The 25,414-nt window shown below is 39.5% G+C and overlaps 1 protein-coding gene across 1 annotated transcript; it reads right to left on the bottom strand.

Annotated features, from left to right (window-relative positions):
• Positions 1 to 1,674: 1,674 nt before the first annotated feature.
• LOC131162596 (probable inactive receptor kinase At5g67200) lies at positions 1,675 to 24,468 on the bottom strand. Its single transcript, XM_058119211.1, has 2 exons — positions 22,684 to 24,468; positions 1,675 to 2,693 (listed from the first exon to the last, which is right to left on the bottom strand). Exons 1-2 carry the CDS (start codon positions 24,098 to 24,100, stop codon positions 2,125 to 2,127), a joined length of 1,986 nt encoding a protein of 661 aa, XP_057975194.1. The 5' UTR covers positions 24,101 to 24,468; the 3' UTR covers positions 1,675 to 2,124.
• Between the last annotated feature and the right edge of the window lie 946 nt (positions 24,469 to 25,414).

Here is a 25,414-nt window from a genome sequence, read left to right as displayed (position 1 = left end):
AGATCTTACACATGTAGTTAGTATGGTGAATAAGTTAATAAAAAATCTAGGCAAGGAACATTGGAGTGCTTTGACGTAGGTCCTTAGGTACTTGAAATGCACTGCATATTTGACATTAATTTTAGTACAGGATAAGATTCAACTTTTAGTACAAAGATTTGTTGATGCAGATTATGTAGGAGATTTGGATGAGAGGAGGTCCACCATAGGCTATGTGTTCACTATGGTAGGTGACCTATTTGTTGGAAATCTATGTTACAGTAAGTTATTGCATTATCTACCACTGAGACAGAGTACATGACAGTGATAAAGACTACAAAGGAGACTATGTGGTTGAATGGATTTGTAAATGAACATGGCATGGAGCAGGAAACTATTCATTTATATATGTTGTGAAATTCATAGTGTTATTTACTTAGCAATGAACTAAACATATCATGTCAAAACAAAGCACATTATAGTCAAATATCACAAGATAGAAGAGTTGATTGGTACTATTGACATTCAACTGGTCATAGTGGCTGCACAAAAAAAAGCAGCTAACATGTTAATGAAGATTGTTACTACTAGAAGTTCTTACATTACTTAAACTTAATAACTTCATATTTCTAATTGTTGAATTAATGATGTGCAGTTTCAGGTGGAGGTATAGGTCTGAAAGCTCCAATAGGGTGAATATTCGCCAAGATGAAGATTATTGAGTTATAACTCATATTTTGAGGAGTAATTCGCTGAAAGTCTATTACAAATGAAATGGTTCAAGGGTCCACAAGAAACTAAGCCTAGATAGAGTGCATTGGGGAGGGTGCGAGGGAGCTTTGTGGTATGATATCGTACATGTGAGTTAGGGCGCATTGTAATTGTATTATCATATGAGGGTAGTTTGCGGTTCTCATATGGAACTATATATATTGTAACCGAGAGTTAAAACCTTAAAGCAATTTTATTTGATAGAGAAAAATTGCGCAAGGACTATTGTACGTAGGCACATTATCAAACCACATATATTCATGTTCTTATGCTTTCTTATTTTATTTACTTTTTGTATTTGTTGTGTGTGCGCACGCATAATTCAAAAGGTAATTTCTTAGCAGTTGTCAAACTCAATGACAAATTGAAAAGAAGAAATTTTTGTCACCACATGTGTGTGTGTGTGTGTGTAGGCCTTTCTTGTATGGCTGCAACCCCAAAGTTGATATATTTTGCAAGGCAAAAAGGGAACTCTAAAATACTTTAGAAAAGTAAAATTAAAATTATCTTGTCAAATTATAAATGCATCCATTCTTGTTTTGTAAATGTTGAATTTAAAATATAACTTGTATTTCAATGTAGTAGAGCTCTAGAACCACCTTAAAATATCCACGCTAAGTTGCAGGAGACATAATAAATATATATAATTATTATTTTTAAAAGGTAGCCCTTGTGTGTATCATTTAAAATTACATGAATTTTACACCTTTTTGACATAAAGGTTCCTATTAATGAAAACCCAAACTTCAAATAGAATTCAAAACATGTGTATGTTTTCTCCAATACATCTTTTGTCTAAAAATAAAATAAACTAAAATAAATTATCTTTTCCATGGAAACTAAAAAATAATAATAATAATAATAATAATAATAATAATAAACCAAAATTTAAAATAAATTTTAAATTATTTTTGACAAAACACATGGAATTCAAAATATGCTAAATTAATTTATTCATACATACATACATACATATGTATCTACATATCAAGAAGTACCACATTCACATCTACACCATTAGATCATATGGCCCACTTCCATATACCACCACAAATCCAATAGTCCAATTTGGTGGAAAACTTTGCTCAGCAACCCGCCATTAGAATTTAGAAGTTACATATATGGTAACAAGATTTGATTTGCACCTTCTTTTAAAAGAAAATCAAATAAATGAAAAAATGAAGGAGTAAAAACAATTCCAAGAAAGAGGCAATGGTGGACTTTCATTCAATGAGACCAAGAACAATGCCCTCAGATTTTAGCCCCGCAAATTAATTAAACATCTGTTCCCAATTCCTCTCGAGGAAGTCTTTATAGCTTGTTCATTCTTTCTTGCACAATTGATTCCAAGCATGCGCACACAAAACAAAAGCTCTATGAAAAACCATGAAAGGCATTGGCATTGTTATCCTCAGCCATTACGCTTTCCTTAATCTCCTGTATCATCTTCAGCACTTGCTGCATCACAGGCCTCTGCTCTGGAGATGTCAAGCTACAAATAGCAGCTACTTCAACAAGCATTCCCAGTCTGTTGTCTTCCCCTCCATCATCGTCTCTCATTGCACACACCCAATCTGGCATATCAGCGGGCACAAGGAATGGGTGCTGCGATGGGTGTTTACCTGTCAAAATCTCCAGTAAGAGAACCCCAAATGCGTAGACGTCGGACTTGGGAGTGGCTTGGTGGATGGACTTGCGGGTTTCGGGAGCCTTATAGCGTGCTGTGCCTGGATCATCGTTGGAAGATGAGTGTGCAAGGATGGCTAGGCAATTGTCTGTGAGACAGGCCTCAAAGTCGGAGCCAAGGAGAACATTGGAAGACTTCAAGTTGCCATGGACAAGCCTTGATGCTTGGTGGATGTAGGCGAGGCCCTGTGCCACATCTTCTGCTATCTTTAAGCACGATGTCCAGTGGAGAGGCCTTGCCCTGGTTGATCTTGAACCTGTCCACATTCACAACCATACAGCATGGAAGGAGTTGATGCCTACTTTGTTTGCATGGAAAGATTAATTACGAAATAAATACATCCATTTGGAGGGAAAAAATAATAATAATAAACGAGTGCAAGTCCATAACAAGAAACGGACAACATGAATGAGCCAACATAAAGAAGAAAAAAACAATCTACTCTCCATTGTGTTGTGTTAAAACTAAGAGAACAAAGAAAAAATTGTAAATAACTTCTGTATTTTTGTATATATAAAATTGTACAAAGGCCATCCTTATATAGGTGAAGGAGGCAAACTCACAAAGATAAATCATTAATGACATTAATGTTAATTACATAAATCACGCTCTAATTATACAAATCATGGAGATTGGTCAATCAACTTAATTAGGGAGATATGCTAACATTCCCCGTCAAACTCAAGGTGGTATCGAAGATGCCAACTGAAGTTTGCAAACTAAAGCACGATGACGACTAGGTGGGTGAGCTTTTGTGAAGATATCAGCCAACTGATCAGCCAAAGGAACTGACAAGAGGTGAAGTGTCCCCTCCTAAAGATGATGACGCACAAAATGATAGTCGATCTCGATGTGTTTGGTACGTTCATGAAAGACATCATTATGAGCTATCTGGACAGCACTATGATTATCACAATAAAGCGGAGTACTCAAGGGCTAAGGAATACCCATATCTTGGAGAAGCCAACGAAGCCAAAGAAGCTCATAAGGAGTATCAGCAAGCAAGGGCCCGATACTCAGCCTCAGTGCTAGAGCGAGCAACAACAATCTACTTTTTGCTGCCCCAAGAGATAAGAGAGTCACCAAGTAGAAAAAGGAAACCAGTGGTAGACCAACGATTAGTAGGATCTCATGCCCAATCAGCATCAAAATAAACATATAACGTTAAGGATGAGTGAGAGGAGAAATGAAGCCCATGAAATAATGTTCCCTTCACATAGCGTAAGATGCGAAGAACAGCTGCATAGTGAACGGAACGAGGAGCCGACATAAACTGGCTACCAAGGTGCATTGCATAGGCAATGTTTGGTCTAGTGACAGTGAAATAAATCAGGCTCCCAACAAACTATCGGTAACGAGTGACATCAGGAAAAAGCTCCCCATCAGTAGGACGGGGTTTGATGTTGGGCTCCAGCAAACTATCAGTTATCTTACAATCTGTGAGACCAGCACATGTGAGAAGATCAGAAGCATACTTGGCTTAGGTCAAAGAGTAGCCAACAGAGGTAGGGGAGCAGAGGAAGTAGCTAAGAGAACCAAGGTCTTTCACCTCAAACTACTAACACAAAAACTACTTAAGCTCATGAATACTCAAAAGTATCATCACCAGTAATGATCATATCATCAACATAAAGCAGTAGGATAGTGATGTCAGTATCAGTGTGACGAGTAAAAAGAGTTGAATCATAGGGGCTAGAAGCAAACCCAAGTTGTGCAACAGTGGAGCTGAACTTGGCAAACCAAGCACGGAGAGCTTGCTTACGCCCATATAATGCCAGTCGGAGACGACAAACCTTACCAGAAGGATGAGGATACCTTGAAGGAGGCTACATATATACCTCCTCAGCCAAATCACTATGTAAGAAGGCATTCTTGACATCCATCTGAAATAAAGGCCATCGTCGGGCAGAGGCAACAACCAAAAGGAAGCAAACAGAGGTAATAAAAGAAATAGGGGCAAATGTCTCCTCATGATCAATGTCATACTCCTAAGTAAAGTCCTTTGCCACTAAACGAGCTTCATGTCTTCTTACTTCAGTACCGTCGGAGTTCGTATTCCTTTTATACACCCATTTGTTCCCAACTATAGTCTTTCCAGGAGGCAGGTCAACCAGGTCCCAAGTATGAGTTTTGTGAAGTGCATCAAGTTCTTCAAACATAACTTGCTACCAAACAGGAACAAAACAAGTTTCGCGATAATTGCGAGGCTTGTGAAAAGAGTCAAGAATAGAAAAATAGAAATAATCACTAAGATAGGTAGGAGGTGCCCTTACCCTACTAGAACGACGGACATCCAAATCAGAAGACTCAAGCAGAGTGGATGCAATGTCATGATCATCAAACGGTCCAGGTTCGTGAGAGGCAGACATGGAGTGATCACCTGATGAGCTGTCATGACCTACATTAGAGGGAAAATCTGGAGAGGGATCTATGGCAGGGTAAGTGAAAATGGGAGAGTATAAGGGACAATTGGATGAGAGTGTAGAGATACTAGTGAACATTGTGTTCCCAAAGCTAAACATGACGAGAGACTCGAAGACGCGCTTGACTATGGGGTCATAGTACCGACAACCTTTGTGTTCAATGTCATAACCAAGAAAGCAACAGAGACGAGAACGAGGTTCAAGTTTTGTATGTTCATGAGGTGGGAATAAAACAAAGCAAGCACAACCAAATACTTTGAGAAGAGAATAATCAGGTACCTTTCCATAGAAGACCTCATATGGTGATTTATTGGAAAGAGTAGGGGTTGGAACCCGATTAATAGTGTAAACAGCAGTAAGAGCGGCTTCTCCCCAAAAGGATTCTAGTAGGGATGTAGATAAAAGTTGAGAGCGAACAGTGTCAAGAATGTGACGATGCTTACGTTCCGCACGGCCATTCTATTAGGAGGTGGATAGACAAGATCGATGGGATAAGGTGTCTACCTCTTTAATTTCTTCAATGAAAGAGGTAGACGTATCCAGGGCATTATCAGACCGAAAAACTTTAATGGTGCGATCAAACTGAGTTTTTATCATCTGCTTAAAATCGCGAAAAGCATTAAGCAACTCAGTGCGATCATGCAAAAGATAAATCCATGTATACCGAGAGTAATAATCGATAAAAATAACAAAGTAACGAGACCCGCCCTTAGTAGAGATAGGAGCAGGTCCCCACACATCAGAACAAACAAAATCAAAAGGTGCAGAAGACAAAGAATTACTTTCATTAAAAGGTAAAGCTTTCCGTTTCCCAAGTTGACAAGACATACAATCAAAATGTTCAAATTTAACATTTCCTAAGCAACTACTAGAAGCTAAAGACTGAACACAAGACAAAGAGGTATGACCGAGACAAGAGTGCCAAACACAGGAAGACAAAGCAGCAGTAAGAGACGGAGGAGAACAAGAACTATGCAAATGCAGAGATGTGAGCTCAAAAAGGCAACCAACTTTACGCCCGGTCCCAACTAGCTGGCCCGTCTTCGGATCCTACACATCACAACCTTTGTGAGAAAAGATTAAGATAAAACCACTTTCAACAAGTTGACCAACAGAAAAGAGATTTAGAGACAAGTTAGGCACAACATATGTGTCAGGTACAGAAAGAGTAGGAGTAGAAACATGACCAAGATGACTAACAGACATATGTGAGCCATCAATAGTATAAATTAAGGGAAAAGGATTTAAAGGCTTCCTATGGGTCACTAAAGAGGAATTAGAGGTCATATGATTGCAACAGGCAAAGTCAATAAACCAAGATGTAGAGTTACCTGTGGAGACTGATAATGCAGCAGAAGTACGAGATAGAACCTAGGTGATAATTGTCTCAAGATCAGTTGTAGAAAGAGACAACAAAGAAGGTGAAAAAGATGAATCAGAAGTCGAGGAGCTAGTGGAGACAGCAACAACAGGCTTGGAAGAGTAAGATGCCTTAGCCTTAAGAGCATCCCTAACATCCTTAGCCTTCTTCTTAGGACAATCGAAAATACGGTGGCCATCTTCCTTACAATAGTGGCATTGGCCATTGAAACGACGCGGTTTAGAAGAAGCAACAGCTATAGCAGGAGTAGCCAGAGTAGATGAGCTAGACGAGACAGTAGCCAAGACCATATCGGTAGAATGAACCCAACGAGTCTATTATCATATCTCCTCAGAAATTAACTCCGCAAGAGCAACCTCAAGTGTAGGAAGAGGAGATCGATGTAACAAAGATGCTCGAGTATTCTCAAATTCATCCCGAATATGCATCATAAAATATATAAACTGACAACGATCTCGATATGCAGCAAAAAGCTTAATCGACTACTCATCAAAAAAAGCAGGGTCAGCTTGAGAAAGCTGATCCCAAATACACCTAACCTAAGCATGAAACTCGGCAATAGACTGTCCAGGTTCCTGACGCATCTAGGAAAGTCTAGTTTTCAACTAAAACTCGAGAGCAACATCACTACCACAGTTGTATCGTTTTGCCAAAAAATATCAAGCAAGTTTGGCATTCCGAAACTTAGGAAGTAGACTCAGAATGGAAGGAACTGATGTATTAATAAACCAAGAAAAGATCTTATAGTGAATATTTTCCCATTCATCAAGAGCCTCATCAAACTCCTCTATGGATTGCTTGTCATTTTTTGTGGGTTTTTGTTTTGTTCCAGTGACAAAACGTCATAATCTCCGACCAATTAGAAAAATTGACATTTGTTGGGCCCAAACATTTTAGTTGGAGCCATTCAAAACAATCTTTATAGGGTGAGCAACATCATTTAAAGAAGTCATAACAAAAAAAAATGATAATGCTGACCAATTTAGAGCAAAAGGAGGGTGTCGATGGAATGAGCACGAAAAACTTGTCACGCCCCAAACCCGCCAAGTTGGGTCCGGGGGGTGATGTAATCCAATCACCTGTGTCTGATACTATAACCTCAATCACGCAACGAAAAAATAAATAAATATCCTCAATAATATACCAGAATTCTATATATATATATATATATATATCCTAAAAGTAATATTCTCCAACATCCAATATTCACAAATATACAACTTAGAAATCATAATTATACTATGCCACACATTTCAAATAATACGCATAATTATATCTAATTAAAATAGTAAGTCAACCCATATTCATCTTCAATTTTACTGAAAATACACATTTAATTATCTCCACAATTTCCAGAAAACTCATTACTTTAATCATTCCATTTTCACAAATAATAACTATAGCCCTAGGCTCAAAAACCACAGTTCAAACGGTTGGCTTTTCTTTTAAAACTCACCTAATAATCATTTACATTTATAAATTCATATATTTTCCATTTAAACCGGTAAATTCATAAAAACTACTGGCTTAATCTATTCCCCTTACTTGGTTTCCTAAAATTACGCCAATAGGGATTCCGAAATTTTACCCGCGGCGCTCACCCGAACCCTAAATTCATAAATCCTAATTTATCAATTTCACCCCAAATAAAATACTATTTTAATATTTCCTAAACTTATAAACTTCAAATAAATAATTGAATTGTCAAAAATCACAAATTTGCTCAATTTCATAAATCTTACCCTAACCTTAGATTGGTGCCTGAAAAACTCAATTCAAAAATCCACTCCGCTAGACTTGTAGAAAAACACTCCTAGAACCACGTGAAGGTTTCAGATCGTTAGTTAGGCTGAAGATTTGAAAGAAATTGAGAAGAACGAATGGGTTTACCTTACCCCAAGAGTGGTGCCTACGATGCTCCTACGAAAAATCCACTCCGATAGGAATGTCGTTGGCAGAAAATAGAACCCAACAGTATTTTCCGTTTTTTGATCGACCAAGTATTTCTCGAGAAAATAAAGAGAGAGAGAGAGAGAGAGAGAGAGAGAGAGAGAGAGAGAGAGAGAGAGAGAGAGGAGTGGCATGAGGTGAGAAACGAGAGCAGGAGAAAGTGAGACACTGGGGGCCTGGAAGATTTCAATTGAAATCGAAGCTTTAGGATACTTTTTTTTATATATATAAACATATATAATAATATATTATAGTATATTATATTATATTATATTATATTAATATATTATATTATATAATTTAATTAATAATTATTATTATTTAATTTAAATTCTTTTATTTTTTATTTTTATTTTTTTTTACACTTCCATGCATATTATTTTCTGGGACATTACAAAACTAGTCAAAGAAAACTAACTTCGCCGGAGCTCCGTCGGAAGTGGTGTCAGACGGTAGCTGGAAAATTGCTGGAACCGTCGCCAGAGATGACGGCGAGCGGATGCGGTGTCTAGCCGCTAGTGACTGGGCTCGTGAGGCATGCGGTGTTGGATCGGAATGATTTTTACACTAAGCGAAAAACTCTGGAGTAACGGAATCAATTTATGGTATTGGAATACCAGTGGCGGAACCAAAAGAAAGACACCAACTAGCGGTCAAGAACCAAACTTAGCTCTGATACCATGTTAAAACTAAGAGAAGAAAGAAAGAGTTGTAAATAACTTCTGTATTTTTGTATATATAAAACTGTACAAGGGTCATCCTTTTATAGGTGAAGGAAACAAGCTCACAAAGGTAAATCATTAATGACATTAATGTTAATTACACAAATTATGCTCTAATTACACAAATCATGGAGATTGACCCAATCATGGAAATTTGTCAATCAACTTAATTATGCTAACACGTTGCAAGAAATTTAAAATTTTTACAACAGGAGCCCCATTCTCTTTTAATTGTAAGCACCAATGCGATGTCTGTTGTCCTATATACCATTTCCAAGTAATACTTTTGGCTTTCCTGAGAACAAATTCAACTCTTAGATTACAAGTCTCAGTTAAAGTTTTGGTCATAGGTTTGAATTCTGGAAAGAATAAAGAAGGATATAAGATAGAAAATGAACAATCTCCAGATGTATAACTAGGAAATGAAACAGAACAATAAAGAGAGATTACAAAAATACTCAATTAAGTGATACTCCTGCTATATTACCAAAGATAGAAGTATTTAGAGGGAAAGAGAAAATGCAAGCAGTAAAGAGCTTTTGATTGATACATACGCAGAACATAGACATAATTTTCCTAAAAAGAAAGGAGACAATTCAAAAGAGGTCTGAAGCAGCAGTATTTTTTCTGTTTATGGAAATTTGTGCTTCAGGCTCCATTGATTGTAATGGAAATTGTGTTTGAGGAAAAATGGGCACAATGGACAGTTATTTCAAAATGGTAGACCATTTGTGCCATCTTTGCACTTATAAATGCTTAATTTGACCAATGAGGAAGCCACTAGACCTAGGAAAATAATAAAATTGAATACATATTTTATGACCTAATGGAGGACATTGAATAAATAAATAAAGAAAAGACAACCGAATGGTTTTTCGAGAGAAGCATTTGGCTAAGTCATTAGTAAGAAGTAAAGGACTAGCTGAGTATTTTATATATGCATGCCTTCAAGTAACATCTTGGTCAAGACACCTGCGAAGGTGGCTGAAAATAATCAGTCAGTCAAGTGATAACCACTAGCTAGCTAGCCTTAGGGCTGAAAGCAGTTTGGTTCATTTCAGTAAGGTTTTGGGTCAAATTAAAACCAAACAAAGCCATGCGGTTTTCTTGAAGGGGGAACCGAAACTCATTTTTAAAGAATTTTTTGAATATATGGGTGATTTGGTGTTGGTTTCTCTGCTTTTAAATTGATTTATTGACATTTGAATAAATTTTTTTAAATATATATAAACAGTTCAATCAATATTTTAATTACTTCAAAAACATTTTCACTGATTTTTAACATATATATTATATATAAACTAACAGATAACCGACTTATTAGTTAATTTAGTTTTTGGTTTTTCGGTTTGAAGCTGAATACCAAAAAATCAGACAGAAGCTTAGTTCGTCTGATTTTAGTCTGATCTCGCTCCTGCTTTTGGTTTTTCAGTATATTTGTATAACACAGCCTCAGGTAGCTAGGCATCATTCCAGGTATAGTTCTCACCAAGTACACATATCATAAAAAATAAAAGGAGCCAGTCAAAATTTTTCTCCAAGCCATATGTCTAAATTCGAATGAACCAGGAATTTGTATTGTGAGGGCAGTTATGAGTCTAGTATCTGCAGACAGTGTCTACATTCAAATGTGCTAGGGGATTTGAATTGCAAGGATATATAGTTGTAGGTTTGCTTTTAAATTCAAATGAACCATGGGAATTGACTTGTTGGGTAAAGATTAGATGATCGAGAGAATTTTGGATTCCATATGTTTAGGATTGGGTTTGATAGGCAACCTATAAATAGCCTTATAATGAAACAACAGGCTCCTCTATGACATGATCAAGAAAACACTTATTTGATGTCAACTTTATCTTCTTCCTCCATTACCTTCTCTCTCCGATCCTATCTTTGTCTCTATATTAGTAACTTATCCTTCCTTTTTATCTAATCACCCTCCTTTCCTGCTTGGTCATCCCCCTTACTCAATTTCTGCGATTCTCATTAACTAACTTGTAAGGTCTCCCTTTCTTGTTGGCATCGGGTATCAACACCTTTGAAGGGGGTTGTTGATGACTTCTCATACCAATGGTCTCTCCTTCTCACGCAATGCTCATGAATGGTTTGAACTGCTGATATCATATTCAACACAACTGCTAACCGAGTAAAGAGGTGACCAAAGTGGGCCTTTGTGAGAACCCTCGGACGCTTACGTCAGTCAAATGACCTAGAGCAAAGGTATAGGAGTGGCAACTTTCTGATAACTCCGAGTGTCATCCTCCCACCTTTTATTGACGATACCTCTTCCTCTTAACTGCCCCACCATGTATATCGGATAGTTCTCAGTTGATGGTAGGTGATGGTTCAAAAGGATAGTGGCTCCATAGCGCCCGCTCCTTTGATTTTCATTTCCAACTTGGTAACTGATAACTAATCACACTCTTTAGGGTCACGTTGTCCTCATGGGCAACCCACGTGGGATCGCCTCCATGGATTTTGGACTGTTTGGTCAACAGTTGCGGGATGATTTGGGGGATAATGGAGAGACCCCTTCTGAGCCCCATTTCACACGTTAGCCCACAGGATGCTGCCACATCTATCTATCATTTCTGCCCTCAAAAGGGCTGAATAGAGTTAACTTATCTTACCTTCACCTCTTGTTTTTTTGCCCTTCTAAAACAAGTTTCTTTTTAGATAAATAGCAATTGACAGATTTAACGCAGCTTGCAAGTGATAGAAACAACTGCCACTAGATTTTTAGAAAAAAAGGAATTGTCTAAATGTAAAGTAGGGCATAGCTCAAAGAAGATTTCCTAAAATTTCTAACAAATGCTAACCCAGGCTTTCTACAACTTAAAGCCTTGAAATCCATAAAAATGCAAAGATTTAATTTCCAAATTACAAGCATTTAAATCATACATACTTCGTTGTCAAATCATTCAAACTGTAAGAACCCGGTTTGGTAAATCGCCAAACCGTCGACGGTTTCATGGGCCTTAGGGCAAAGCCATTGACGGATATGCTTGGAAGGTTTGGTTGGAGACCAAACCGTCGAGAAAAGTCTCAGAAAACCCATCGACAGTTAAAACTATTGAGAACGTCTGAGATGAGATGCTAAGATTTTGGCTTGCTTCAAGCCAAACCATTGACACTTTCATCCGAGTAAGTGGCACCTATAAATAGATGCAAGTCAATTTTTTTGTTTTAAAAATTTCTTTCCTCTCATCTCTCTCTAAAGTTTCACTCCCCCGGCCAACCCTCGCTCTCTTGCGCGTCTCTCTCGCTGCCATGGCCTCCCAGGACTTCGGCAAGCCCTCCGAACATCTCTCCCTACTTCCTCGGCTTACCGGCGACTCTCTCCTCACCGTATTAAGGAACCTAGGGTTCGTTCTAGAGAGCGTGGTAGGCATTCTCTTCAAAGAAAGGTAAGGGGAATAGGTCATGTCGGCTATTTTCTAAATTTTTTAACCGATTAAACTCGAAAATATGTTATATATATGCCGTGTATGAATTTCTGAACGATTCAGGCATATAAAACCGTAGTTTTTGAATATTATATTTGGGGAAAACCTATAGTATGTAGATTGATCATTTTGTTTGCTAAAAATATATTTTTGATTAAATAAAATTGTAGAGGCGATCAGACCTAGTTTTTCGACAAAAACAAATTTTTTTCGGGTAATTTGTCATATTACAAATTTTATAATTAAAATAGTGTGGCATGAGGATAACTTAATAAAATTACTTAAATGATCATGCCGAAACTGTTATGGTATGATATTGCGAGCATGTGTGGCTAAGTTGATTTATGGATATAAGTATATATTGAAATTACTGTGAAATCATAAAATGACAGGTCTGATATGATTATGTGGGCATGACAGTTTTAATTTCGTTGTATGAAAAGTTATACCTTGCACTGAATTGGAGAAATATGGAGTGATTGATTATATAACTGGGTAGAAGGCCAGTGTGGCGTAAAAAACGAAGGAGAAGGCCTCTGTGGCATATAACTAGCCTGTGTGGCATATAATTAGTCTGTGTGGCATATAACTAGCCTATGTGGCATATAACTAGCTTGTGTGGCATATAACTAGCATGTGTGGAATATAACTAGCATGCGTGGCATATAATTGGTCTGTGGCATATAACTAGCCTACATGGCATATAATTAGTTTGTGTGGCATATAAATTGAGGCAGATGGCCTGTGTGGTGCATGTACTAATGCTGATGGGATGGTATGCTCAGTATAAGAAAAATTTGAAGTTCTATAGAAGTGTGAATTAATTTATCCCTGATATGTCATAAAACCTATGTTAGTTGTCTTTATTATGAACTGCATTATATTATCCGTGGTATGTCGTAAAACAAGCATTAGTAGGCTTTAATAAACTGCAAGATATATGTGTTAGAAATTCTATAAACTTGATTTATATATATGTCGTGTTTATTTAAGATTATTATAAGAAATGTATATAACCATTGTACAATAAAACTCATCTTTCACACACTAATAATAATATATTCCTTCTTCCTGAGAAGTGTCTCACCCCATCAAACATGTTAACTTTTCAAGCCTTCAAGGAGTCGAGCCTGGGAGCTCCAGGGCGGGACTTAGACAATTTGGCGAGGGTGAGTGTGGACAGGATACCGTTTTGGTTTATGTTAGATTTTTGGTCATTTTGGGACTTGTATATGCCCAGGATGGGTTAGTACTTTGGTAGCTAAGGTAGTTATGGTTATAAAAAAATACTTCGCTTTCGTTTTGTTTATTATTTAAATATGGATAGTGGTACTACGAATCCCACTGGGTCCTTGAAAATTTACAATTGTGGTATCAAGGCATGTGGTAGTGAATGATGTGGACATAATATGAAAATTTTATGTATTTTATGTATGTTTTCGGGGCGTTACAATTGTGGTATCAGAACTCAAGTTGTTAGGTTCTATAGACTATAGTAGAGTATACTACCAGAGTATAGGAATGAGTTAAGTGAAAGATAGGAAAAGGGGTATTGGATTTTGTCTTGCCGCCTAGGGGCAAGAATTTCGTGATGATTTTCTATACTTTTCCTGAGGCGACGATTTTAGAAAAATTATGGCATACCATTAACGGTTCTGTTTCTGTGTTGTAAGATTGAATCCTAAGAATAGGAATTTGGAGGGTTACTAGTTTATGGAGAGAAGGGGGTCTATGTATTTTAGAATGGGAATGTGGTGAATTTTATGAATGTAGTGAATTGATAGTACGGGCTGTGTTTCAGCAGTAGGGTTCTAAGAAGAGTAATTGTTCTATTTTTCAAGGATGAATCGCCGAGATAAGAACGTGGACGCTAGAAGGGATAATGACTCGGGACTTCTAGCGATGATGACATCGATACCTCCACGTTGCTGTGGAGTATAACCCGTCAGGTTAGGGCAGAAATGAAACGAGACTTCAAAGGTCAGAATGGACCACCCGCAGACCAGGACTGCTCTATAAGGCAGTTTATCCGGATGAATCCCTCGACGTTTACGGGAGGAACTGACTCGATTACTGCGGAAGACTAGGTGTAGGAGATGGAGGAGACACTGGGTGTCCTGCGCTGCACAGAGGAATAGAGGGTGCAGTACCCCACTTTTAAGCTAGTTGAAGTGGCTAAGCGATGGTGGCGAGCCGTAAAGCTGATTGAGGAACAGAGACCAGGGCCTGCAGCAATGACCTAGAGCCGTTTTAGGGAGTTTTTCTTTGACAAGTACTTTCCCGCTTCCACCAGGGAAGCTAAGGCGGAAGAGTTCTTGCATCTAACACAGGGACACTTGACCGTACAGCAGTACGTGACTAAGTTCGTAGAATTGTCTCGCTTTGCCCCCTACATGGTCCCAAATGAGCCAAAGAAGGCTCGAATATTCGAGAAGGGTCTGAGACTGGGAATTTATGAGCAGGTCGTGGCATTCCACGTTCGGGTTCTCTCTGACCTGGTGGATAAAGCCACGGTTGTGGAGATCAGACTATAGAGGAGTGCGGGGATAGCAAATTAGAGGAAGTGGTCCATCCCTCCAAGTTTTCAAGTCGATTCGAGTCAAGGTCTATGGAGGAAGAACCACAATAGTGGAGGCCAGAGATCAGCAATGGGGGATCGAGTGGGACCAGGTGATTTGTCACGTTCTCCCTACCCCAGGTGTAACAGGAGGCATGAAGGGAGATGTCGAGGGGAAACGAGGACTTGCTTTCAGTGCAGCAGACTCAACCACCTTGCACGGGAACGTCAGGCACCACCGATCAATGCTACCCCCATTAATCCCAAGGCGGACAGCAGAGAAACACCGTCCCGACACGAGTCTATTCTCTGACGTTGGGAGAGGCAGAAAAGGCGAATGACGTGGTGACAGGTAACATCTCATTTCTGTCAAATAAAGTTTTTGTTTTGTTTGATTTAGGAGCGACACATTCCTTCATAGCATGGGAGTTTATTAGAGTTTGTGGGATGGAAACTCAGCTTCTGGAGGTTGATTTTTCGGTGGCCAGACCGACAGGGACCGTGGTAGTGTGTAGAAGGATTCTTAAAGGTTACCTAATCAGTATACAGGGGAAAACACTACCGGCAGATCAAATGGTTTTTTATATGCACGATTTTGACATAATTCTGGGAATGGACTGGCTAGCATCCAGTTATGCTAGTATTGATTGTTATAAGAAGGAAGTGGTGTTCAGGCCTCCCGGGGAGTAGGAGTATAGATTTGTGGAGTCGTGCATGTGCGCCTTGCTACCGATTCTATCAGCTATGCAGGCTAAAATGTTACTCTTGGATGGGTGTCATAGGTACCGAACTTGGGTGAAGGAAGCACCAGAGGGGGGAGTTAAACTTGAGGATATCCCGATAGTAAGGGATTTTCCTAACATATTTTCGAAGGATTTGCCGGGATTACCTCCTAAGCGTGAGGTAGAGTTTGCTATCGACCTATCTCCGAGAACAGCGCCGATCTCTGAGGCTCCATACAAAGTGGCTCCAACAGAGTTGAAAGAATTAAAAAAACAGTTACAAGAGCTGTTGGACAAGGGGTTCATCAAGCCGAGCGTATCACCGTGAGGCACATTGGTGTTGTTCGTTAAAAAGAAATACAGGTTGATGAGAATGTGCATCAACTACCAGAAATTAAATAAAGTGACGATAAAGAACAAATGCACGCTACCACGTATCGATGACCTGTTTGACCAGCTTCGGGGATGATAGGTCTTCTCGAAGATCGATCTCAAGTCCGGGTAACATCAGGTGAGAGTTAAGACAGCGGATGTACCTAAGACTGCGTTCCGAACCCAGTATGGTCATTATGAATTTTTGGTTATGCCCTTTATACTGACGAATGCTTCTGCTGCATTCATGGATTTGATGAACAGGGTCTTCCACCAGTATTTGAACCAGTTCGTGGTGGTGTTTATTGACGACATACTGGTTTATTCAAAGAGTCCCGAAGAGTACGAGGAGCATTTGAGGATACTACTTCAAGTATTAAGGGAAAGGAAGTTGTATGCTAAATTCAAGAAATGCAAGTTCTGGCTAGAGCAAGTTGCATTCCTCAAACACAAGATATCCCGAGATGGTATTTCTATGGACCCGAGCAAGGTAAAGGCAGTGGTGGACTGGGCAAGACTGAATAATGTCCACGAGGTCAGAAGTTTCTTGGGATTGGCAGGGTATTACCGCCGATTCGATAAGGGTTTCTCCAAGTTGTCAGGCCCTCTGACAAGGTTGACCAGGAAAAATATAAAATATAAGTGGACAGATGAATATAAAATATAAATGGACAGATGAATGTAAACAGAGCTTCTAAGATTTAAAGCAGCAACCCATCACTGCGTCGATATTGACCATTCCTTCAAGAAAAGGGGGTTTTGTTATTTACAGTGATGCGTCTCAAAAGGGGCTGGGATGCGTGTTGATGCAACGATGTAAGGTTATTGCGTATGCTTCTCAACAACTTAAGGAGTATGAGAAGAATTATCCGACACACAATCTGAAATTAGCAACAGTGGTTTTTACATTAAAAATTTGAAGGCATTATTTATATGGGGAAAGATGTGAAATATTCACGGACCACAAAAGCTTGAAATACTTTTTCACCCAAAAAAGTTAAATATGAGACAGAGGAGATGGCTTGAATTAATTAAAGACTATGACTGCACCATCAATTATCACCCAGAGAAAGCTAATGTGGTAGCTGATGCTTTGAGTCGGAAGTCTAGAAACGTATCAGTCTCGGTGATAATAGCTCAACGTCAAATCAGAATGGACCCGGACAGATTGAATGTGGAGATAGTGAAAGATAATCATCAGGGGTTCATTGCTAGTCTGGTAGTCCAATCGACATTGTAGGAAAGGATTAAAGCTGCTCAGATAAAAGATGCAAAGTTGGTGAAAATCATGGAGAAAGTACAGAGTGGTCTGGGAACAGGTTTTAATATATCAGACAACGGAGTTTTGAGGTTTTACACCAGGTTGTGTGTACCTAATGATGCAGAGATTAAAAGGATAATTCTGAAGGAGACTCATCGCTCTCTCTATGATGTACATCCAGGGAGCACAAAGATGTATAAGGATCTGCAGAAATCCTTCTAGTTTAACAACATGAAGAAGGAGATTGCTTAATTCGTGCAACAGTCTCACATGCCAGCAAGTAAAAGCAGGGCATCAGAGACCAGAAGGACCACTGCAACCACTTCACATTCCTGAGTAGAAATGGGAGCACATTTCCATGGACTTTGTAACGGGGTTATCGTCTACGTTGCATGGACAAAACGCCATCTAGGTAATTGTGGATCGTCAGACAAAGATTGCGCTTTTTTTTTTTTTTTATGAGTAAAAAGTAAATGTATTGATCAAAGTTGAGAATATACAACTACACTAGGCATACCCAGGATTCATCAAAAATCTATCATAACATACACAAAAGTAGGACAGATCAAAAGACCTGCCTAGCTATCAACATGAGTAACAAACTTCAAAATAACTAACATCATTCATGAAATATGAAACATATTGAATTTATCAAAAATTATTCTAAACGTGTACCTTTGGATCACTTCAACCATCTCTGGTGGGGATATGATCTTTCCCTCGAACTCTCTCCTATTCCTGAAGTGCCAGGCATACCTTCTTCCTTGTAGGGTGGACCCCAGTACCTCTAGCTTCTTTATGTAACCATTTTAGTGCACATTTGATAGTGGACATTTCTCTTGATATGCCTAACCAAGCCCTGATCTAACCCCAAACCTCTTTTGAGAATTGACATGAGAAAAAGAGATGCTCATTGGACTCCACCTCTAAATTACACAATACACAATTCCGATTTATGCCATCACCAAATAATTTATCATTCATAGGTAGCCTTCCTTTTAACCCCATCCATAAAGTGAAAGCATGTTTAGGGATGCTTCCACATTTCCATACCTCTTTGTGCCATAGGACAGTTCTCCCCTTAATCCTCCAGTGTTCATAAGCCAGTGATGAAGAAAATTGCCCATCAACCGCCCATTGCTTTAACAAACATTCAGCTGCCATGTTACCCCCACAATTCTGCACAAGCTGGTTTTTTAGTTCTACTATCTTTATCCATAGAGGAGAATCATGTTTAGCCACTGCATCCCAGAAATTTGATTCCTTTAAATAGATTTGGTGCATCCATTTAGCCCAGAGAGAGTCTTTTTTACTTTGGATATTCCAGAGGACTCGGGAGAGTAGAGCTTTATTCCAAGAGCTAAGATCAAATATCCCCAAACCCCCTTCCTTTTTAGGGATACACATCTCCTTCCATGCAATAGGGGGCTTCTTCCTACCACCCCAAAGGTCCTACACAGTCTAATCACATGGTCCATAACAGATTTTTGGATTGGGAAAATGGCAAGCCAAAAGCATTCAACACCTTGAATCACAGAATTCACAAGCTCCAGCTTACCTGCGAAGGAAATTGTATGAGATGGCCATCCTTGTAGCAGCTCTGACACTCTACTAATCAAAAGGGAGTAATGCATTTTATTCAATCTTGATGCTACCATAGGGATGCCTAAATATCTGAATTGAAAGCTTCCTTCTTGGAAATCTGCTAGCCTCTTTATTTGGTCCAGCTGCACTGCCTTAATTCCAGCATGAAGTATACTAGATTTCAAATTATTGGCATGTAACCCTGAACACTTCGAAAATGTGCAGACAAAGACTACGCATTTTGTCCCTATTAAAGTCAGTTACTCCATGAATAGGCTGGCAAAGCTAATATGTGCAAGAGATAGTTCGACTTCATGGCGTACCCGTATCCATTGTCCCGGATCGAGATTCATGGTTTACCTACCAATTTTGGAAAAGCTTGCAAAAAGCCTTGGGATCTCAGTTGACATTCAGTACAACATTTCACCAACAGTCAGAAAAAACAATCCAGATATTGGAAGACATGTTGCGGGCATGTGTACTGGACTTTAGTGGTGGTTGGATTCAGTATTTGCCGTTAGTCGAGTTCGCTTATAACACTAGCTACCAAACCAGTATTGGGATGGCACCATATGAAGCGTTGTATGGACGAAAATGCCGGTCTCCACTCTATTGGGACGAGGTTGGCGAACGACAAATTTTGGAGCCAGAATTGACTCAACTAACATCTGAGAAAATCAAGTTGATCCGGAACAGAATCAAGGGAGCTCAGAGTCGACAGAAGAGTTATATTAATACTCGCCGACGAGAATTAGAGTTTGATGTGGGAGTAATGATTTTCCTAAGGATTGCTCTAATGAAGGGAGTTGTGCGATTTGGGAAGAAAGGTAAACTGGACCCTAGGTATATCGAGTCATTTGAGATTCTAGAGAGGATTGGTCCAACTGCCTACAAGGTAGCTTTACCCCCAGCGTTATCTAGGCTATATGATATATTTCACGTATTTATACTGAGAAAATACATCTCCGATCCTTCGCATGTGATAAGCTACAAGCCTTGGGAGATGAGTGACACTTTATCATTTGAGAAAGTACCAATTCAGATTCTAGGCTGGAAGGAACAAGAACTGCGTACTAAGAGAATACTGTTAGTGAAAGTGCTATGACAAAATCATGCGGTGAAGGAAGTTTCGTGGGAATTGGAAGAGAAAATACACCAAAAGTCTCCACAGTTGTTCAACAGGACCAAGCAGTAGACAGGTAAAAGTAACAGGACAGGTAAATGGTTAAATTTGAATTTAAATGTTCGTGTTGTGCAGGCTATACAGTTATGTTTGGATGTGTATAAGTCTGTGTAGTGATGGTCTGTATGTTGTGGTATAAATTATGTGTTGTGTGTTTTGAATGGCTTTGGGAAAATTTTGGTTTAGCTATTTGTAGTTTCCCAAGAGACTGTGTATTGTAACCACGGTATTCCTCCGTCATAAGCGAGGATTAGTAATAAATTTGAGACGGAGCCGCTATGTGGGTGACCGCCGACTCTTTCTAGAATCGGATGATTAAGTTAATAATTCCAGAATCGGTACTACGTATGGGTTATCAAATTTCGAGGACGAAATTTTTATAAGGAAAGGAGAATGTAAGAACCCGGTTTGGTAAATTGCCAAACCGTTGATGGTTTCGTGGGCCTTAGGGCAAAATCGTAGACAGATATGTTTGGAAGGTTTGGTTAGAGACCAAACTATTGACATTTTCAAGAAGTCTTAGAAAACCGTCGACGGTTAAAACTACCGAGAGCGTTCTGAGATGAGACGCTAAGATTTTGGCTTGCTTCAAGCCAAACCGTCGACTGTTTTGGGCAAACAGTCAACGGTTTCGTCCAGGTAATGGCGCTTATAAATAGACGTAAGTCATTTTTTTGTTTTAAAATTTCTTTCCTTTTATCTCTCTCCCTATATCTCTCTAGGGTTTCGCTCCCCCGCCAACCCTCGCTCTCCCGCGCGTCTCTCTCTCTCCCACGGCCTCTCGGGACCTCGGCAAGCCCTTTGGATGTCTCTCCCTACTTCCTCGGCTTACCAGCGGCTCTCTCCTCGCCGTATTAAGGAACTTAGGGTTCGTTCCAGTGAGCGTGGTAGGCATTTTCTTCAAAGAAAGGTAAGAGGAATAGGTTATGTCAACTATTTTCTAGATTTTGAACCAATTAAACTCAAGAATATGTTACGTATACACCGTATATGAATTTCTGAAGATTCAGGCATATAAAACCGTAGTTTTTGAATATTATACATATTTGGGGAAAACCTATGGTATGTAGGTTGATCATCTCTGTTTGCTAAAAATATATTTTTGGTTAAATAAAATTGTGGAGGCGATTAGACCTAGTTTTTCGACAAAAATGAATTTTTCCAGGTAATATATCGTATTACAAATTTTATAATTAAAATAGTGTGGCATGAGGATAACTTAATAAAATGATTTACATGATCCTATTGAAACTGTTATGGTATGGTATTGCGAGCATGTGTGGCTAGGCTGATTTATGGATATATGTATATATTCGGATTACTGTGATTTCATGAAATGATAGGTCTGATATGATTATGTGGGCATGACAGTTTTAATTCCGTTGTATGAAAAGTTATACCTTACACTGAATTGGGGAAATATGGAGTGATTGATTATATAACTGGATAAAAGACCTGTGTGGCGAATAAAACGAAGGAGAAGGCCTACGTGACATATAACTAGCCTGTGTGGCATATAATTAGCCTGTGTGGCATATAACTCGCCTGTGCGGCATATAATTGTGTGGCATATAAATTGAGGCAGATGGCCTGTGTGGCGTATGTACTAATGCTGATAGGGTGGTATGATCAGTACAGGAAAAATTTGAAGTGTTATAGAAGTGCGAATTAATTTATCCCTAATATGTCGTAAAACGTACGTTAGTTGTCTTTATTATGAACTGCATTATATTATATGTGGTATGTCGTAAAACACGCGTTAGCAAGTTTTAATAAACTGCAAGATATGTGTTAGAAATTCCATAAATGTGATTTATATATATAAGTCGTGTTTATTTAAGATTATTATAAGAAATGTATACAAGCATTGTACAATAAAACTCATCTGTCACACACTAATAATAATGTATTCCTTCTTACTAAGAAGTGTTTCAAGGCTTTCCGGGAGTCGAGCCTGAGAGCTCCAGGGCAAGACTTAGACGATCTCACCAAGGGTGAGTGTGGGCAAGATACCGTTTTGGTTTATGTTAGATTTTTGGTCATTTTGGGACTTGTATATGCCCAAGATGGGTTAGTACTCTGTTAGCTGGGGTAATTATGGTTATAGAAAAATTCTTCATTTCCGTTTTGTTTATTATTTAAATATGGACAGTGGTACTACCGAGTCCACAAGGTCCTTGAAAATTTACAATTGTGGTATCAGGGTATGTGGTATCCGTATTGAATGATGTGGATATAATATGAAAATTTTATATATTTTATGTGTGTGTGTTTTCCGGGCGTTACACAAACAATCTGATTGTTGCGTGGATGGTTGACTAATTTGGATCCATTGGGCAGCTAGTGTAAGTGTTATCACTTCTAATGCTAAGTAGCAAACGCTATGAACCTATGAGATGATAGATCAAAGCATGGGCTTCCAGAAAGAATTTAAATGTGTAAGAATCAATAGCAAACACGCATTGGAGTAGACCCCTGAGAAGCAAGAATTCCTTACCATATTCAATGCAATGCACATGCATCACTGTTATACGCACCCACCACCAGGTCGAAAACCCCAATTCACGGCGCGCACCATAATAAGTGAGCAGAGTAAAACCAGAAAGAAGATCAAAAAGGTTTATTAACACAATCAAAATGCATACCGTGAATGAGAGAGAAGAGACTGCCATTGGGTTGGTAATCGTAGACGATGAGCCTCTCTTCCTTGGCCTGAAAATACGCTCTCAACGGTACCAAATTCGGGTGGCGCAGCCCGCCCACCGCCTCCATGTGCTGCTCAAACGCCTCGCCACTCGTAATCGCCGTCTTGCTGACGTCCAGCCTCTTGACGGACAATATCAGCTGATTATCCATCACAGCTTTATACGTAGTCCCAATCGTACCTCTGCCCAACATTTCAGCCGAAGCCCTCATCAACTGCTCCAGAGTGTAAGCCTCCACCTCCCCTGCGCTGAACACCAACTTCCCACTTCTCCTCACCCGTTGAATTCCCCTTCCCTTCTCCCCCAAGTTGCTATCTTCTACTGCATTCGATACTTCAGTTTTCTCGGCTCGAGCATCGGCACTTCCAATATCTGAAGCCGCCATGGCCTGCTTCGGGACTCTCCTATTACTCTGTTTTTTACCAAATGCCAGGAATATGAAAACGGACAAAATTAGTACTGAACACCCAATGCAAAACCCTAGAATTAGAGCAGTTCTCTTGTGCTTGTTCAGCGATATCGGCGGAGACAGCGCAGTCCCTTGTGACTGCGCGCCCTGCGTAAGCGGCCCCGGCGGCGGAATCGTGGTGGAAGATTCGAAAAACGGAGGCCGAGACCCGCACGCTCTGTTGATGACCTCGCCGCAAAGACCAGGGTTCCACAAAAACGACGACGCGTCGAAGCGAGAGAGAGCTGCGGTGACTGGTATCGGCCCGGTGATGTTGTTGCCGGAAACGTTGAAGACCTGGAGCGACGACTGGTTCAGGGGAGGGAGGGAGCCGTTGAAGCGGTTCCATTGGAGGCGGAGAGAGCTGAGCCGGTCAAGACTGGACAGCCTGGGAGGGATAGGACCGGTGAAGTTGTTGTGGGAGAGATCGAGAGATCGAAGCCTGTGAAGAGAGACGATGGAAGCAGGGAAGTAGCCGGAAAAGGAGTTGCGTTCGAGGAAGAGGGACTTGAGGTTGACGAGTCCGGAGAGGTCGGGAATGGGACCGGAGAGCGAGTTGTTCTTGAGACTGAGGACTCGGAGCTGGTCGAGGCGGGCGAGGGAGTCGGGGGGGAAGACGCCGCGGAGGCTGAAGCCTTGGAAGGCGAGACGGACGACCCGGCCCTGGTCGCAGCTGACTCCCTGCCACACGCAGTAATCGAAGCGCTCGTTGAGGTTGAAGAGAAGCCTGTTGTCCAAGTCGGCCTTGGACTTGAAGGAGAGGAGGGAGACAGCGTCGGACGGGGGGAGAAGGGTCGCCGGCGGGAAAACGGACGGCGGAAACTTCGCCAAGCACGAGGAGAGAAAGAAGCAGAGAAGGAGGAGAAGGCGGGAGAGGAAGTACTTGTGGGGTCTAATGGCGGGATGCATTGTGAGGGGAGGGGGTGAGATTTGAGATAATTATTATTTGGGGTGTTGGAGGAAGTTTCATGGTGTACTGAATCTATTGATCTGTGCGGGATTTTTATTTTTTACTTTTGGCAGTGTGAATGGTAGGAAAGGTGGGGTGAGGTTTCCGAGGAGAGAAGAAAGGAGGCGGGGAAGGAGGAGGAAGAAGATGAAAGCTGCGCAGCAGCTGGCTGAGTGGCTGTTGGGCTCAGTTCAGTGTCACGGGATACTGTAATTGGCGTTCGGAAATGGTGGCGCGGATTCAGCGCGTCATTTGCACGTTGTGTGTTGCAGAGGGAAAAGACATTGAGGGTCGTGGACACGATCAGCAGGCGCGTGAGTTGCTGCATGTGGGAGACAGTGTTGGAGGAATATATGTAGGCATGGGGGAGGGTCCATTGGAAATCCGTATTCCTCAATTAGTGGGCGTCAATGTGTCGATGCGAGTTTTTTTCAAATTTAAATTTATTTTAATTAAATTTTTTTGGCAAGATGGAAGGTTATTTCCAAAATTGATGTGACCAAAAACTTATTAGATGTTATAACGTTTTTTAAAAAAAATATGCTAAATCATCTAGTGTTTTATTTAATCGTCACTAGCTAACATGTGGCAGTTAAAAAAAGCTATTTTAAGTAGTGTTTTTGTTTGCTTAAATCATGTCTTCTTCTCTCTCTGTCTGCAATTCACAAAAAAGATTGAGAGCGAAGAGAATCGATAGGAGGCACTGATGGGACGTGAAGCAGATCTTGCAGGTGAATGTTGGATTTGAATATGTACCATCTGAATGTTTTGCCACGAAATAAAATTCGAACTTTGGGAATGAATTATATAAGAAACGGAAATAAGGTATGTTTTCCTACATCTTTCACTTCTCATTTTTTTAGTTTTTCAAAGACTTAAATTTTCTTGGCTTATTTTTTATTTTTTAAGATTCATATTGAAAATATAAATAATAGAAAATTTATTTAAAAGTGCAAAATATTTTGTTTTTTTTCTTTATAGATTTGAAAGTAATACAAAAATATATATTTTTCAATTTTTAGTAATATAATTGAAAAAAAGTTTTAAATATTTAATTTTTATTTATAATAGAGCATGAATTTTAAGAGTTAAATTTGACTTCATTTGGATTTGAAATTCAATACAATTTTATATTATATCTTATCCAAACCCAAAAACTCGCAAATTCAAAATCTCAATTTATATGCTTTCGAATGTTGAATAAATATAAATTTATGTAATTTTGGTTAAACTTTATTTTGAAATAAATATTTTGTGTTATTTTTAATATATAG

This window comes from Malania oleifera, chromosome 1 (genome assembly GCF_029873635.1).
Source record: "Malania oleifera isolate guangnan ecotype guangnan chromosome 1, ASM2987363v1, whole genome shotgun sequence".
NCBI lineage: Eukaryota > Viridiplantae > Streptophyta > Magnoliopsida > Santalales > Ximeniaceae > Malania > Malania oleifera.
The sequence above is the reverse complement of the archived record's forward strand: the minus strand, read 5'-3'. Positions and strand labels throughout refer to the sequence as shown.

Bases quoted from the DNA above. Each gene is read 5' to 3' on its own strand.
- LOC131162596 (XM_058119211.1), bottom strand. From the start codon at position 24,100: ATGCATCCCGCCATTAGACCCCACAAGTACTTCCTCTCCCGCCTTCTC. The intron at 2,694-22,683 runs GTATGCATTTTG...GAATGTGGACAG, and splicing joins TCTCTTCTCTCTCATTCACG to GTTCAAGATCAACCAGGGCA.